This window comes from Phoenix dactylifera, chromosome 8 (genome assembly GCF_051530095.1).
Source record: "Phoenix dactylifera cultivar Ajwa chromosome 8, Ajwa_hap1_PhDact_Kaust_v1.1, whole genome shotgun sequence".
Taxonomy (NCBI): Eukaryota; Viridiplantae; Streptophyta; class Magnoliopsida; order Arecales; family Arecaceae; genus Phoenix; species Phoenix dactylifera.
The window spans coordinates 27,976,201-27,994,280 of record NC_143197.1 but is presented as its reverse complement, the minus strand read 5'-3'; the positions used below and the strand labels follow the sequence as shown (position 1 = coordinate 27,994,280).

Here is an 18,080-nt window from a genome sequence, read left to right as displayed (position 1 = left end):
TGCAATGTAATCAGCAACAATTGATGTCCTTTGAGTTAATTCTGGCATTTATCCATAAGGCGTTGTTGATAAGAAAATGGCAGATACTTTTCATTCAATTTCTCTTTTATATCCTCTCATGTGGTAATACGAGGAAGCCTTTGGGTTTCACGCATATGTTCAACATTATGCCAGTACCAGTGAGCTTGCCCAATAAGTTTCATCTTGGCAAATCACACCTTTCGATCATCGGACATCTCATACCACTCAAAGTAGTTGTCCATGGCTGCTCTCCAATCAAGATACACACTTGGCTCTAGTTGACCAACAAAGGTAGGGGCATTTACTCTTACGGTATGCATAGCCTTTTATTGAGATCGCGCTGGTAATCGGGAGGCTGTTGGTTCCTAAAGGGATGGGGAAGGCCTACAGGTGGTGCAGCCAAACCGAATTCAGGTTGGGCTGCAATTGGGGTCGGCGGTTCAGGGGTCCTAATGTTTTGCACTAGCGCACGGACCTCTCATTTGAATTCTTCATTTTCAGCTCGCATGGCAGCGAACTGTTCTAATAAGAACTTTTAGAGCTTCGAAATCCATGGTAGCTAAGGAGGCTTAGGTGGAGTGAAGTGGTACTCCCTACCGCTACGGGTTGGCATGCACTGACAACAATAGTTGATGATGTGAAATGCAATGTCACTAATGAACCCTAGTAATATGATGATTTCAACCAATATGATGCAGGGCAGCCTACCAATGCAACCTACTATGAATTTCGAAAATCAGCAAGCTTTCACAAAAGTAACTTAAAATTCAAATATTGTTGATTTTTTACTTCGGTTATTTCGGAGTTAAAGTATGAGATTAATCAAGTTAAGAAATTAGGTTGCAATCAAGTATTACGGTTGTTTTGATCCTAAAGAAATCTGATCGAATCGTCCTGTCGCTAGGGTGTGCTAATTTAATATCTAGATTTTTAAAGATAAATAGGATGGGTTTGGTAGTAGATGTTCTAGGTTCTGAATTTTTTTTTGACAGCAAAGTAAGTTTTCAAAAATACGGCTATCATGCAAGAGAACTAGAACATAATTAAATGAACAAGCCCAAAAAAATAGAAACCTATCACCTGTCGTGATGTAAAGACGACCAGAGTTGTTCGCTCGTGGGCTGGGGCGACAACCAGCAATGCGACGCAGCAAGTAGACTCATCAAAGGGCTCCAATTGGTTATGATCACAGCAATTCTGGGGGTCTGACTTCAGCAGCTCATGGGCCTGATCAATTTTGGTTGGCCCTTAAAGAAGAGGGGATGGTACTGTGCGTCCTGTAGTGGAGTAGGGTCTGGTGGTCCCTTACAGTGAATAGAGGCAAAGTTAGCTTGGGCCCTGAATGGGCGCAGTCCTACTGACTTGGCCCGTGGGAAGAATGGTCTACGGGCTGGGGTAGCTGGGCCCGAGGGTCTGCGGCCTGATGGGCCGAGGAAGGGAGGGACGTGAGGGGAGGGTGTGTGTGTGTTGGGGTTCTGGTGTTTTTGGGGCCTGAGGGCCTGTTGTGAAATGGGTGTGGGGTTTTGGGGTGGGGTGACCGGAGACGATGATAGAGGGAAAAAAAGGAGGGAAGGTGGGGGCTCTGATGGGGTCTGATGAACGCCGGGGAAGGGGGGCTTTGGGGGGAAAACTTGGATGGGGTTTGATGAAGTGGGGGCTTGCGGGCTAGAAGGGAATAGGAGGAGATAGGGTTTGGGGGGTGGCGTCACGGGTCAGACGGCGAAGATGAAGGAGGACGGGGGAGGGTGCGGCGCTGGAGGGGCAGAAGCGGCGGATGGAGGAGAGGAGCGGCGGTGGCGACTCGGAGAAGAAGGGGCGGTGAGCGAAAGGGGGAAGAAGGCGGTGGTGACGGCGGAGGCGGTGAAGCGAAAAGGCGGCGGCACTTGGGCGGCGATGGCGGGCAAAGGCGGTGGCGGTGAGAGTCTTGGCGGCACGGCATAGGCGGCGGTGGTGCGGCGTAGGCAACGACGACTAGGGCGATCGTGGGGAAGAAGACCAACAGGTACCTCTTTTTTTTCCCTCTTTTTTTTCTTGGACAGCACGTGCAGGTCACGTGCCTTCTTTTTTTTTGGAACGGATCCGGATTAATGGGTCTTCAAAAAAAAAAGGTTAACGGGTCTGCATCTTACCCGTTAGCTGACTTTAAACCTCCCGATGGTTTCGGGAGGCCGCGCCAAGACTCGCGCCAGCGGCTGCGGGCGGATCTTCGTGGTTTGCGGTGGCGGCCGGTGATCGGTCACCGGCTCCGGCCGGTGGTGGGGACTTCTTCCTTGGGAGTGGTGGCCGCCCGTGACCTCCGACTGCTACAACGGATCTGAGGACTGAGAGACAGAGACGAGGGAAGAGAGGTGAGGCTCCCTCTCTTGTTGGCAACGCGAGTTGCACGTGGCCCTTCCGCACGCTTCAGCGTTCGCGGCGCAATGGGTACAGAGAAGACCTCGTGCAGCAGCCAGGGACGTGGAATCGGAGGCTGCTCTGCCATACACCAGGGCTGATGCTTTGGCATAGAGGCAAAGCACGGGCTCTGCCAAATTTGATGCAGCACCGAAAATGGGAGAAGGTTGTTGTGGCGATAGAACAAAGAAACAAGGGAGAGAGAAAGGAAGAGAAGGAGAGGAAAGAGAGGGAGGAAGAGAAGAAGGAGAGGAAAGAGAGAGGGGAGGAGGAAACGTGGGGAAGAAATCTCAAATTACTTTCATTAAAACCCTAATCACAATGAGGGTCCCATATATATAGGGCCCAAAACAAGAAAATTAACACGAAACCTATTATACACAAATAATTTCCAAAATAACACAAATAAAGCCCTACAACAATAAAAATGCAAACAAGCCCAAAAATAAAACAAAAAAAAATCCAAAATAAGAATGGTGGACTAGACTGGTGGATGATCAGCTCTGATGTCCCCATAAACGATATTGTGGAAGAGAAAAAGAGAGAGAAGGGGGAGAGAGGGAGGGAGGCTGACGCACGCTGGCGGAGGCCGCGGCAGGTGAGGTCGCAGCCGTTTTTCCTGCTTCGAACGAAATAGGGGTCCGACCGTGGCTTAAAATTTTTTGCGATTTTTAAGTGAAGTTGGCAACTCGGATTCTCGCAGCCTCCGCCAGCGTCCTGACCTCCCCCTCTCCTCCCTCCCTGCTCTCTCTCTCTCTTTCCTTCTCTATCTTTGGCTCCGGCAATGGTTCTCATTTCCATTGCCGGAACCGTACTAGTGAGCCACCAGTACGGCTCGGAACGGCCGGAACCATCCGGTTCGGGACGGTTCTGCCGACCTTGATATATAGTATATGCTGTACCATGGCCTTCATTTTAACTTTTCTTTTTTGAATTATTTAGTGTGTCAATTGCTACGTTTATACAACAATATGGTTTGTTATTGATTTGAATGCTCAAATTATTCTAATGTCTGTGGTGCCCCTAGTACCCCTCAGGTTGTTGATAGTGCTTGAGCCTCACTCACCGCATGGTAATTGTACCCCAGACTAATGTATTTTAGACATTTGATTGAAAATCCAGATTTTAGTAAATTAAGTGGTATGGACATGATTCTTCTGTTATTAAGATTGCTTTTTCTATGTGAAAGCTTGTTCATCCTTATTTGGCATGTTATGTAGTACATAATCTAATTCAAATTCTCTTGATTTAGGGTCGGATTTTTTGCCAAAAAGAAAAAAAAAAGAGTAGGGAAGGCATTACCTAGCTAGAAACAATGTTCTAGCAGCTTCTTATTGATTTTTTTCAGCAATCCTAGCTCTTAGTGCTCAGAAACTGAAGGATGATGACTCTCATTACCCCACTAGCTTTCTCCCACCTGAAATGATGGGCAAAACACTAACTTTTGAGGTATCTTACTTCGTACTGAGTGCTTCACCCTTGGTTCAGGTTCAATCTGCTTCAGTCCAGCATGATATGGGCAGTTCAGGCCTGGTTTACCAGAGCCAAGGCACACCAAGCTCCCACCAGTTCACAGTATGCCTGATAGTATATACCATACATGATAAGAGTTGGATCCCAATGTGTTCTTGTATCTATGGCTATTGGCCCCATATTGGGAGCGCACATTTTGTAACCGTATTTTTTATGGCTATTGCACCAAAAGGAAGTAGAATTCATTAGTGTGCTTAATTTCCAACTTTGCTCGGCAGATTTCGAGGATATTCAATTGTGCATACTTTGTTGGAAATTGACTTTCATGGGGAGTTTATAAGGCAGTGTTCGAAATGGCTCAAAACCATGGAATGCCGTACCGGCCCGTACCGGCCGGTACGGGCCGGTACGTACCGGTCCGTACCGGCCGGTACGGGCCGGTACGTACCGGTCCGGTCCTAGACCGGTACCGGAACGGATAAAAAACCGGTATTTCCCGGTTTTTTATCCAAACCGGCCGGTACGGGTGCGTACCGGCCGGTTCGGGCCCGTACCGGCCGGTTCGGAGCCCGTACCGGCCGGTTCGGAGCCCGTACCGGCCGGTTCGGAGCCCGTACCGGCCGGTTCGGAGCCCGTACCGGCCGGTACGGGCCTCGTACTGGTGCGAACCGGCCGGTTCGCACCGGTACGATTTTTTTTTTTTTTTTTTAGAACCACAGCGCCGCGCGCTGTGGTTTTTGAAACCACCGGTACCGGCCGGTACGGACCGGACCGGACCGGTACCGTACCGGTCCGGCCGGCCACCGGTACGCCGACCGGTACCGGTACGGCGGACCTTGCTCAAAACTGCAGTGGAATTACATTATTGTTTATAGGTTTTGTTAGAGTGCCAGTAAATTGAACATCCCCGAAGCAATTAAAAGATCATGCATCTTTTTTATCTACAACTTCTCTTAGAATTTTGATTTCTCTCAATTTTTTTGAGTTTTTAAGAATTAATACAAAAATCTTCAACTGTGCACTTGGATATAGTGGAAATCCTCTTAGAAACTAGGTAATTTTACGGCTATGGCAGCTACCTTTCATAGCCCATGCAAAATATTGGGGTTTTCCCCCTTTTTTCTTGACTATAATGTTCTTTTGTCTCTCCTTTTTAACTATTTGTTTATTGCAGATGCTGGTTTATGAGTTCATGCCAAATGGTACACTTCGCGATCACCTTTCCTGTAAGCATTTCAAATTTTCAATATTGTCTGGATATGTGATTTCTTTGTTTTCTATATCACAATGTTGTTATGGTGTTTTAACAGAATTACTAGTGTATAATTTTTTTTTTCTTTTGAGGGGCTAATGTTGCCAAGGCATCAAAGAAATTTTATTAGAAACAAAGAGAGTACAAAGAGGGGAGAAAAGTGAAAGAAAAAGAGGAGGGAGTTGCATAGAGAACGTTCTTAGGAAGGTTTGACAAATACTTCCATCTTCATTATGGTCTTCCTCGCATTACACGAATTCTTCCTCTTGACCAGTACCAAAATGCTCCTAAGAAGAGTTTCTACACTCTGGATTATGGCCATACCAGAATGCTTCTCATCTCTGAAAATTTTTCCATTTTTTTCTAACCAGATATGCCAGAAAATGCAAATTATCACCATGTTCCAGCCCTTTAAGTCGGCTTTGGGGATCTTATTTTCCTTCCAACTTTCCTAAGAATCTGATGGTGAAGTAGGCATACCTTGTACTCCCATCATGTGCAAAACTGTTTCTTCACAGACCTTGAAAATCCACACAGCAAGGAAAGATGGTTGGCCATCTTCTGTTTCTCTCTCATAGTACACACAGCACTGCATTGTGGTCCAGCCCAATATCTCTTGATCATATTGTCATCCTTTAGAAATATGTTGTGAATCAAAACCCACAAGAAGACTTTCAGTTTACTTGGCCACAAGTGCTCCAGAGATCACCAATAATAGAAGAGAATGCTCATCCCTTGTGTAAAAATTTGTATGCAGAATTAATGGAGAATAAACGATTGGCCTTCCATCTCCATCAGATAACATCCCTAAATCAGGACAATAGTGGAACCTGCTTAACATTTGGCTTAGCTCTGCAAATTCAGCAGCTTTAGCCCATGTAGTTTATAATCACTTATGCGAAGAAGTTTTGATTCATATCAATGCAGAAAAGCATTATGCCATATATTCGCTTTAGAAAAAGAGTGAACCAGGGTCGGCGGAACCATCTCGAACCAGGCGGTTCTAGTCGTACTGAGCCGTCCCGGCGGCGGATCAGGACAGTTCTGGCAATGGAAACGAAACCCGTTGCCGGAAAGGAAGGAGAAGGGAAGAGGAGAGAGTGAGCAGGAGAGGGAGGCCGGTGGACCCAGGCGGAGGCCTCCAACGGCCCTCCGCCGGCCTCCTTCCCTCTCTCCCCCTTCTCTTTATTTTTCTCTCTTCTGTTCACCCTCTCCCCCGCCTCTATTGTGTCGGTACAAGCCCGGCACGGCACGATGCGGGCCCGTATTGACCTGTGCCATCGGGCAACTGGTCCGGTGCTCGGTACCTGCACAGCAGACCATGGAGTGAAGTGTTTGGTAATCACGATGATGAGTACTCATTGTAACAATTCTCAAAGGTCGTTTAATGCTATAAAAGAAGTCTTATCCCAACTATATGTTGCCATATATGCAAACTTTTTCACCAAGGTAGGCCAAATCGGACTGAATCGCCCGGTTCGGCCTGTACCAAGCCGATCCAGTGGGAAACCGGGTTAGTTCGCCTATTCGAATTGGTTCTGTCCCCGAACCGACCAGAACGAATTCTGAACCGGTTGAAAAAGGCCGGAACCGTTCGGAACCGGACTGAACCAGCTGGAATTGTTCGGAACCAGTTGGAACCGTTCGGAATTGGACTGAACTGGCCGGTTCGTTCAAACTTGGTATGAACCGTTAAGGATGAGGCTGAAGTGTATTCAGAAGGAAGTGGAGCTAAAGTACACAAATCCGATTTATAGTGCTTTCATTGATGATGAGGATGATCCTATGATCGGATGGCTTATGGGCCAGCAACAGGAGCCGAAGCTTGATGAGCAAGGATTGCCTCCATGACTGGCTAATTTTGTAGCCAGCAAGGCTAGGGTCGATGCAGAATAATGGGCAGATAGTAATATTCCACGCATTTTTCCAACTGATCAACCACAACCATAGAGAAGCCGGTGACCACATGACTTCTTGTCCGAGATATCCTCTCAGAGATATGATTGAGAGATGCTTAGACGAGGCTACTATGCTACCGGTCGACTCAGTCGGCTCGGTTAGGAGGGCGACATACATCCTCCCAACATAGTCAGACAAAGAGAGGCATGAAGGATAAATAGGCAAAGAGTGACATGAAGGATAAGCAAGCAGCGAGTGGCACGAAGGGTATGCAAGCAACGAGTGGCATGAAGAATAAGAAAGCAGCTGTCCAGCACACCAAAAAAGAAAAACAAAAGGCATCTGCAGCTCCAATAGAGAGTGTGGAGGAGCCAGTTCACTTAGATTCAGAAATCAGGAGCAGCAATTCTGGTGGTCATGAATCTGCCAGCCAAGGAGGAAGTGAAGAATATGAGACCACCGTTTATGAGACTGGCATAGAGCGGTCTTCGCTTCACTGGTGAGTTCCAGTTTACGCATGCTATAAAGGATAGGGATCACGATTCATGATCTAGTAGAGCCTGTGAGGATCCGATTGCATATGGAAGACGAGCTCTTTGAGGTCATTCAGAAAGACACGATGTAGCTGCAGATGATCTTGCACGTGGAGTAGGATCTATAGACATATCAGATTTCGAGTCATATACTAGATCCTTAATCCGTAATCATAGGTAGCCTATGACTCATATAGGTATGGATATGGATATGGTGCGTCTGAGGCATCTTCCAGTGGCTATTATCCTACGCAGCCCAGAGCATCTTATGGGTCGAATTTTGCTGCCGGCTTATTTGGATAGGCCCTTTCACGTCCATTTTATCAGCTAGTTTATTAGCCAGAGGACACCTCTCAGAGTCAGAGCTTCAACGAGAGATCTAAGAGTGCTTATAATCCAGAGCGCGTTTCATATAGGTTGAACATACATGACTACAACGCCGCTCGGTTAGAGGAGTGGGCTGATGTGCCTTTTGACTATGCTAACGATCCGAATATTTACGAGAGGTATCACCAGTCGACAAAATTTTAGATATCGACATGTATGTTGTATTTTAAATTTACATAATTAATTGTATTATTTTATATTTTTTACCTCACTACTTGATTTGACGATATTTCATGTTGCTTCTTGTTGCATGCAGCATCTCACTAATCACTTTCTGTTTTGTATCATTTTAAGATAATAAGATGCATCATTTAGGTTAAACCGAGATCATAGAAATATCAAAAAATATCAAAAAAATATCAAATTAGACTTAAAATCATTAAAAAAGTTCAATAAGATTGATTACCAATTAAATCAACTTGAAAAACTCCAAAAAAAATTGGGTATGCCGGGCACGCCGAAGCGTACTGTATGTCGGTACGGTTCGGCCCGTCTGCTGACCGGTATGGGTCCCGGTACCGGTTCGGCGGGCCTTGCTTTTCACCATTCATTTCCAAATAAGAGCATCCTCCTCTATGAAGTCTCTACATGCTATTCTGAGTTCATGAATATAAGTTAAAAAGTTAATGCTATGGAAATATTAACAAGCATTATTAAGAATTGAAACATACAATGCGAGATAAAAATTTCCTCAATCATCATATAAGTTAACATTTCCAAAAACAATTAAAATCATAAGCACAAATTGATATAATTCTTGAAAATATATTACCTTTGAATTTTTATGCAATGTAACATATCATTTATTTATGTCTAATTATACAGGATATGTAATTTTAAATTAGACTCACTTTGAGATAACCTTCCAAGCTATGTTGTCCAAGATGGTCTAAAGGACAAAAAAAGAAGCAATTCTAGGAGTAGCTTTCCATCTCCCTTCCCCGCTGGAGGGAAATTGACAACTTCATGGCTTGAGATGTTGCCTCCATACATCTATACTTTGTGGATTTCCTTATGCTCTATACCTCCATTTCTCCTTATAGTTGTTGTTCGTCTTCTTATTTAACGGAGGCTGCCTTTCTGTTTAAAATCATCCATTCCACTTCCTCTAATAAGTTAAAATTCTAGTTCCAATATATTATACCAAAATAGATTATTCTTTTTTTGGAGAAAACCCTGATAAGATAGCAATGCGAAGATTCTATGGAGAAATTGGAACATCTAACTGAAACATATGGATTGGTTATGGACAAGGTATACTGAACCGGGCTGTACCGACCGGTTTAGCCCATACCGAACTGGTCCACTTCGGTCTTAAAAAATGGTTTCGGCCCTATGGGGCCTGAATTGGCTGGAACTGGCCGGTACTACATGCGTACCGGACGGTTCCGTTCCGTACGGCTAGGAACCGATGCGAACCGGTCGGTTCGCCACAGCGCTCCTGTGCATGCTGTGGGCAGCGCGCCAACCGGTTCGCACCGGTTCACCATAGCACGCCCGATGCGCTGTGTTATGAGGACCGGTTCGGCACTATGTTATGAGGACTGATTCGGCACTGGTCCGAACTGATCCCGGTACGCCTACCGGAACCGGTTCAGCATACCTTGGTTGTAGATGATGCGTTTGCTGGGAGTATGGTCAGTGATGCATGGACGTTGAGACAAGAACCAGCTTTGGACATGTATCCAAGTGTCTAATTCAACAAGAGGGAAAAAGGAGATACATGATATGTAGGATAAATGATAATTTATTATCTTTAATTTGTCTAAATATTAGAAATAAATATTAAGAAGATATTCTTTGTTAAGGCCTTTCAATGTATATATTTTCATTCAAACTTCTCAATTAACTTAAGAATGTAATAAAAATAATATTTTCCAAAGCTATTTCAATCCCTACATCTTTGGCTAATTACTACAAAAAAAGAATACTCACTTCTAACATGAAAATGGAAGGTCAAGCTTGTTATTGGAGGAGTTCAACTCCTCGCAATCTTGAAAAGTGGCAACTATAGAACTTCATAAGCATCCAAGTTTGATACTTTTTCGACTTGGATACTTTACTGATGCAGATTTTTAGAGTCAGATGTGAGTTCCTAGGTAACACAAAGCATAGTTCATTGTGCACTTGTACCACCTAGTACCAAGCGTACAATACTGTACTCGTAAGGTACTGGTACATTATCGAATTTCAATATAACGTAGGGGCTGAATTGACTTGTATTGAGTGGAACTGCCAAGTTCACTCAATGTCATGTTATACCAACCTGTACCTCTTGATTTTGATCGGTATCATGGCTGGATACGCGGAAAAGGGTCTCTGTCCTTGTGTTGGTACAGGGGGATTGTGCCATACTAATCAGGCATATTGTACCATACTAATAGGGTATTGGGATTGTACCTGGTAGCAGTACAAGGAACCTTGGCTAGGAGCAATAAAGATGGGCTAAATCATGGGATGCACAAGAATATGATGGCGGAAGAGGAGGAGGAACTATTGTGTTCTAGTGAGAAACTGTTGAGGAAAAATTGGAGCTGAAGAACTTCATCCAATATATTGTAGAAGAGACATTATCCTAGGAGGATTTCTAAAGTTGTGCTTGCAAATTCAAAGCTAGGTGACTTTTGTGCAAGGCATGTTTAGTTTGCTCTAAGTGGGCTTAGTAGGAATCCACTTCATCAAAGCGACTTTGGCTTCCTACTATTCTAAGTCAGTTAAGGCAATATTGAGTTCAATTTCTCCTGGAATGGGATCTCAGTTCATGTCATCTCGGGCCACTTTGTGGGCAACCAAATGCCCAAAGTGACTTCTCACCTACCTCAAGTGACTTCAAATGCCCGATTATGAACAATCAAACACAATAAAGGAAATTTAGTGGAGTGTAGAGATTTAAAAGGCAATCATGAAAAAGTGCTTGAAGAAATGGCATGGAACAAATGCGATCTATTGTTTGGAGGAAACATACAAAGAACAAAAAGCTATAGGGAGGCAACAAACTACTAAGGCGAAGTATGCAGCTTATGGTGATCTATAAGGCTCTATTGAAGGTAGAGCTTAATTATGGGAAAGAAAATTTTAGTTGTTGAACAAAGGAATTGCATTGAAGATTGAGGTTCACAAAGTTTTTGTCAATATTTGTGAGACTAGGAAAAGATGGAATTGTTATCGCCAAAATCTGTTAGGTTAGGTCAATTAGACGATCTGTTTTATGAGGCCCCACAATTAGGGAGGTGTATATGTGCCACCATTTGTTACAGATCAGACAATTCAAATGGATGCCAAGAGATTGACTTAGATTAAGGTTTGATGCCATAGGAGAGAATGGACTAACTAGGTTAGCCAGTTTATAGGATAAGATCCTTAAAATAATAAAATGGACAAAAATCTTAAAATGAATGTTGTTTTATGCCATGAAATTCAACTATGGAAGTAATTTTCAAGGAAATTGATTGAAATAAGTATGAGAAAGAATCTATATATGGTCTATAGTCATACCATGTGTACTGTAAGATGTGTTTATGTGGGGAATAATAGAGAAAAATGCACATAAAGGGAATAGTGATATGGTGTGGCCGTTCATGAACAAGCAATGGTGGGTGCAATTGTATTGAGTGTGGTGAGACAAGTGAATCTCTACTTGCGGACGCCTACACAAAGGGCTGGGCCCCGAGTCCTATATTTTTTTCACTTGTTATAAAGAAACTTAATCAAAATATTAGGAGGACAATGGTAATTTGTAGCATTGACTGATGAAATGAGGATACGGTCGAGTGCAAGACTGCCAGGCTGGACGTAACTTTGGATGACAAGTCTTTAAAGAGTACTAGAGCAACACCGTAGTATATGGAAAGTATGGTTCAAAAAAAAAAAAAGAGTCAGAATGAAACCTAGGCCTGCGAGCTTCTTTTGACATTTTCAGTATGAAGCTTCTTTTTTACCTGTTTGCATACTTGGACACCTCTTACTCTCCACAATGGAGATTATATTATTAAGCATTAAAGCTACATCTCTTTATTTGGTGCTCCCTAGTAACTTTTCTTGTTTTGATTTTTTCTTCCACCTCATTTCAGAAGTTGGTTCTGTCAAGATGTTTAACTTTGGGTTGGTGGTGAAGTTTCCTTACCACCATTACTACCTGCTTTTATGATAAATGAAATTATTATGGGATTCTTTGAAGCCTTCATAGAAAAAAAATGATGGCAAAATATATAACAAAAACTAATAAATGACGTTATAGTGATGCATATCGTTTTATTCTTCAAAGTTCAAAGGGGAAGTCATTAAGTTGCAGACTCCTTAGATAATGACTCTAGGTGGAACAAAAGATTCCACTTATGGATGTATAACTACCTTGAGGAACTCATACAATATCTTGATTGGATGAGTGACCCATGTATCATATTCAAACAAGTTCTTTAGATTTTAGGGTCAGAAATCCACAAAGTTAAAAAATAAAAAATAAATTTGTCTCTCATGCTATGTATTAGATTAGCGTAGTACTTACATTTTTTGTATGTAGTTAGGTCAAATTCTCAGGGTATAATGTCGAAAATTATTGTAGAAAGGTTGGCTACTTGCATAGTTTATTGCTAAAAGTGTTTATAAATGAACTAGATACTTATGCTGCAATGATTACTTAAATCTTCATTCTCTGTTGATTAGCTTTATTCTAATCAATATGCTTTGTCATGTAGCAACTAAATCAAAGCAGCCTTTAAGTTTTGCTATGAGGTTGCGCATCGCATTGGGTTCTGCAAGGGGCATCATCTATCTACATAGTGAAGCAGACCCTCCTATATTCCACCGTGATATCAAAGCCAGCAACATATTGTTGGATGCCAAGTTTAACGCCAAAGTAGCTGATTTTGGACTCTCCCGGCTTGCGCCAGTACCAGATGTTGAAGGGATCGTACCTGGTCATGTGTCAACTGTGGTCAAGGGCACACCTGTAAGTTGGAGCTTTGAACAAATGCTCATGCTATATTGCATTATAAATGTTCAAAAGCTAAAAACATCTTTCTTCTGTGTCTAATCCAAATACTGAATGTAGAAATCAATGAAAATCTCATCTATATATGAGTGCAGAACAGGATTCACTAGGACAGGGTAGAAATGTGATATTTCCACTGGAATATTTCTTTTCTCTTTCTTTTTTTTTCGGGGGTCGGGGGAGAGTTGGGTAAGCAATTGAAAATGCATTGTTTCTTGACCATCAGAATATTTTTTTCTGGATTATTTGGCTGCCTGTTTAGAAATACAGATGTTCATAACCAAGAAGCAGCATGAACTTTGCACACCCGAATTCTACTAAACATATTATAATGTATAAATAAAATAGTAAATTAAAGATGTTATCTTGCTTGAATCTATGGAATAATAGCAATGCTTATGCTGTGGCTTCATGCTGATTTATTAGCTTGGACTGTTTTGTATTTATTATTTTTATTAACGAAATTATTTGGCCCATAAATGCATAATTGGAGTTTAATGAACGTAAAAAGTATGCTTTGTCTTATCTATTTGTCTCCACTATTCAAAAAATCTCTTTTCCCAACATGTTTCTTCCAAGATTGTACTTTAAACTGAATGTTCTTAGACACCTTCTCACTCCTTCTGTTAACTCTCTTTGAGTCTCCTGTCTTCGTTTTCAACCATTCCACCTGTACAGATATTTTAATTGTGTCTGGGTTCATGTTCTATAGCTTTCATTTCCTGTCACCCTTATTTGTTCGCTGCGGCAATCGGCAATAAAATTGCCTTTCTGATTTTTTTTTTCAAACTTATATGCTTGATTATTTTGTAGAGGACATCATATAAATGTTTAAATAGAATATATATTTGATAGAACAGATTTGACCTCGTCATGTCAACTTGGAAGAACTAGATAGCTAAATTTTAGTCGACAACATGTTAAATGCTATAGATTTACTATACATTTTTTTGCGACGTGTTTATGATACATAGATAATTATTTCTCAATCATGACTTAAAATGAGGCAAAGATAGTAGAATCATTAAATGCAAGGTTTTAAATCCCGTGGGATAGGGCTGTCCCTGTTTTCCCATGGAATAGGCGGTGCTGTCATCCTGCCCTGTCCCAATACTTGGGATAGGGGATGTCCCAAACTGTGCCAATCGGGATGCCGGAATAATGGTGGGAGGTCCTGTCTCGACACTTGGGATGGTACCTCGTCCTGGTGTCCCATGGGACGTCCCGTCAGAACTTAAAGTTTTGATTAAATGAAAGGGAGGATTTTTGGAAGATAAGACTTTTGTATTGTGATAGCAGGGTGATGCATGGACTCACTGAGCTTCTCTCTCCTCCCCCCACCCCACCCCACCCCCCAAAAAAGCTCAAGTGCTTGCTTACCAGAACTTGTCAGATTGTCTCTTTTGTGGTGTACTCAGCTGTAAGATGGCTAGGTTTCTGTATTAGATTTACCATAGCTAGGGTTTTGAAGGGAATGCTACACTTTTACTCAGGTATTGAAATTCCACTGCAAATTCGGAGGCCAAGTAGCAGTAAGTGGATGCAAGCCTCTTATATGAGTTATTTCCACTGCTTGAGCTAGATATGAAGGTGGTCTAAGAAAAATACAGTTAGTAAATTATGGAAAGTTTACAGATCAGGCCCAAATTGCTCAAAGTAGCATATTAAACAACTAAATCACCCATTGAATTTTTAGGAATGGTTTTTTTAAGACTTTAATACATCAGCATATTTTAGAAATAGGCATCTTTGAGACACGGACAAACATGTAATCAGGGAGCAAATGTGCGGTAAAATGTTGGGATTTGCAGTAACTGTGTGCTAAGATGAAATTAACATTTGAATGAAGTAGCAATTTTGTTAAGTTGATTTCTGTTTTATCCAAAGAATTCTTTATCTATTTTTTTGTGGTGTGCATACATTTTAGATTCTAGAGCTGCTGCTAGTTAATGCACATTGATATGATATTAAAATCCTTTTTCATAGCATTGATTTCATTGTTAGATTCCCGTCAATGGAATTTTAGCTGCTGTTCAGCTTACACATACATTTTACTTGCAGGGTTACCTTGATCCCGAATATTTCCTAACTCATAAGTTAACAGACAAAAGTGATGTGTATAGTCTTGGAGTTGTGTTTCTAGAGCTATTGACAGGGATGCGACCAATTTTGCATGGCAAAAACATTGTCAGAGAGGTACATGGCTCAACTATTTCTTGACACCTTTAAAGTGCCTTTTTTCTCCATCTTGGATTTGCATCCCAGAATAATTATAAGCAAATTATCTTCATTCTATTAAACCTGGGCAGAAATGCATGCTCTACTGCTTGTGTCATCAACTAGACATAAATGTATGCAGTGGGACCAGGGAATTCAACTAAGAAGCATGTTGTGCTTCGTTGCTTGCATTTTCCTGCAGGAACTGATTTTTTATATTTATATTTGACATTTACTTCATTGATTAATGATGAGCAAGTTGTTCTCTTCATCTTACACTAACTAACACAGACATGAACTTATACAGTGGGACTTGGGTTTGAACCTGCAGTACTTTCATGTTAGAGTGAACGATTGCTGTGTTGGTATACATACATATAAGAAATTGTTGACATCAAATAAGGTCATATAAATCATCTCACATGAACTTGGAACATGTTGAAGACATCCAGATAGGATAATAGTTTGGTTATATATAGAACATATCGGTTTAAAAAAAAGTAAAAAAAACTCGAAAGCTAAGGTATTTCGAATGTTCAATATATAACTGAAAGTAAATCCATGGCAATTTGGATTCTCTGTATGAGTACTTGACATGGATATATGTAGGTCAAACAATTAATGGATTATATGCTATTCAGCTTGCATTTTTTCTTTGTGATGGTGTGCTCAAACATTGGTTACCTATCATTTCTGTAATATTTTGGTTGCTGCTGCTGCTGCTGCTATTTTCACTTTATTTACACAGTAATACAATTTCTATACATATTGTAGCATTTCAAACATGTCTCTCCTTAGTGAAAGAAACAAAATGTTCAAATTTCTTGATAACATCATGGAAAATATGAAATTCTAAAGTGTTTTTGTTTCTCAAGGTTAAGGTTTCTCTAGAGGAATCCAAAGAATCATCAGAGAAATGGAAGATCTAGAAGATAACCAAATGGGTCAAAATATTGAAAGAGTTGCTTGACATTTAAGGACTCCTAGGAGGAAGAGACCAATCCAAAACTTTGTGCTATTAACCAAGTGTAACATAGATTCATCTAAAGCAGTTTATTTGATTCAATCATTGGAAATCTTCCATACAATAACACCCATAACCATTATTTTGAGGCCTTCTTGTTTTCCAAGTCCATTGTTTTCACTTTGTTCACCGAACGAATGAGCTGGATAGGCTATGCAAAGTATTATATTGGGCAACCAAACGCGAAATCATTGTTAGCTTTACTCAACAGAGGACCAAAAGTTGGCAATGCATGGCTTTTTATGAAAGGACTAAATGCCATAAATAACTTGACAATGAATGGTTTTTATGAAAGGGACTAAACACCAGGAATGAATGAGAAGGAGAATGAGCTCCTAGATGGGTGTTAACCGACAAAGCTAGCTAGCTAGCACTATATAGGAACTTTGAATCTCGGGTTGAAATATAAATTGAAATATAAACGATACACTCAGCAAGACATTGTAAGCATCATTCTAGGAAATGTTGGTGGATGTGGCAAAAAAGTTTATTTGGTGTTTAGGATGGAAACATTGATGAGGATAAGTATAAGGTTTAGTTTTGGATTAATGAAGAGGTTCTTATATATGTTGTTCGGCCAACACAAATCTTGGTGGGAAAAATTCATCAAAGAGCAATGATTGCACGGAATGTTGCATGGCTCAGAATGTTGGTTGATACTTGGTAAAGAATGTCAAGAGAAAAAGTCAAATGTAACAAAAATGAGAATGTTGGTATGGATGTGCGACGAGACTTGACAAGAAGGATGAGGAATGTGTGTGTTGGAGGAGCTATAGTACTTGCATCAACAAAAGATGAAGTAACGAGAACACGAATAAGATGGTATGGGCATATACAACAAAGATATAAGTAACTAACTTTGTCTAATGAACGTGGAAGATGGGAGGAAAACATATACTAATAGATGTGTAGGGCTTCAAATGGGTCGGGCTGGATCAATGCATGCTTGGCCCCAAACCCAACCCAATAGAAGATCAGTCAGGTCAGATCGGGTCCACAACCAAAAAATATAGACCCAATGGGTCATTCGAGTCAGGTCGAGTTCTTGTCTCAACTCGAAAAGGTTGAATTTGGATCGAGTCACGCACATTTCCCTATTCTTGACTCGGTTGAGGCCTCCCAAAGGTTCTCGAACACTTCGAAGAAGGTGAAGGGTAGAGCGAGGCCCAACGACAATATGCTTCGCCACCATTGTCTCCTCTAGTGACGACTCCATGTAGGAAAGAAGAAAACAAAGGCAGGCGGTGGCGGCGCTGGGTCGACAAGGTTGGTGGAGGCATCGGAGAGGCTGTAGAGGTGCTTGATGGAGAGCTCCTCGAGGAGGGCGCAGCCCTAATGAACGGCCTTGATGCCCTTGTCATCGAAGGTGCAAGAGCCATAGGAGTTAGGGTAGTGCTTGGCAAGTGCGGCCATGCTGCGCTCCATCAGGAAGACTCTTCCATATGCGGGAATACGTAAGGGCGCTTCAACAGGTACAACCTGTCTCTAAAGCTAACCCCGCGTGGCCATATGGACCGGGTGGTCTTCCATAGCAACTGGGCGGCATGCCTAATGCATATGCAACCCGTCGACCATGAGGCCTTTGTCGCTGAGTGCTTTCTCGCCCTCCATCACTCCCATGCCCACACCCTCTACCGATCTCGCCCTGCAAGACATCTAGGCCCTTCTTGAGGCCAATCCCTCCAATCACGATGCCCTTGACCTCGCTCACTACCTCAGCACCACCCTTGCCTCAGCCTCCGCCTCCCTACCCCCTAACCCCCTCAGCCTCTCCTCCCCCTTGGCACCTCCACTGTTTGCATCGCCGCCCTTGGCACCAATACTGTTTGCACCGCCGCCTCATCGCCGGCCTCAGCCCTTGCCTCCTCGCCCGCCCAATCCCCAAGAAGT

The 18,080-nt window shown here is 42.2% G+C and overlaps 1 protein-coding gene across 5 annotated transcripts in view; it reads left to right on the top strand.

The window, feature by feature from the left end:
* Nucleotides 1–18,080, top strand: part of LOC103716688 (putative LRR receptor-like serine/threonine-protein kinase At1g06840) — a 59,478-nt gene that overhangs the window by 39,399 nt on the left and 1,999 nt on the right. For all 5 annotated transcript variants that reach the window (XM_008804790.6, XM_088703376.2, XM_088703375.2 and 2 more), the window contains 3 exons: nt 5,063–5,114; nt 12,654–12,907; nt 15,011–15,145. In XM_008804790.6, the coding sequence (XP_008803012.2) occupies nt 5,063–5,114; nt 12,654–12,907; nt 15,011–15,145 (441 nt within the window). The remainder of the gene's footprint in view (nt 1–5,062; nt 5,115–12,653; nt 12,908–15,010; nt 15,146–18,080) is intronic.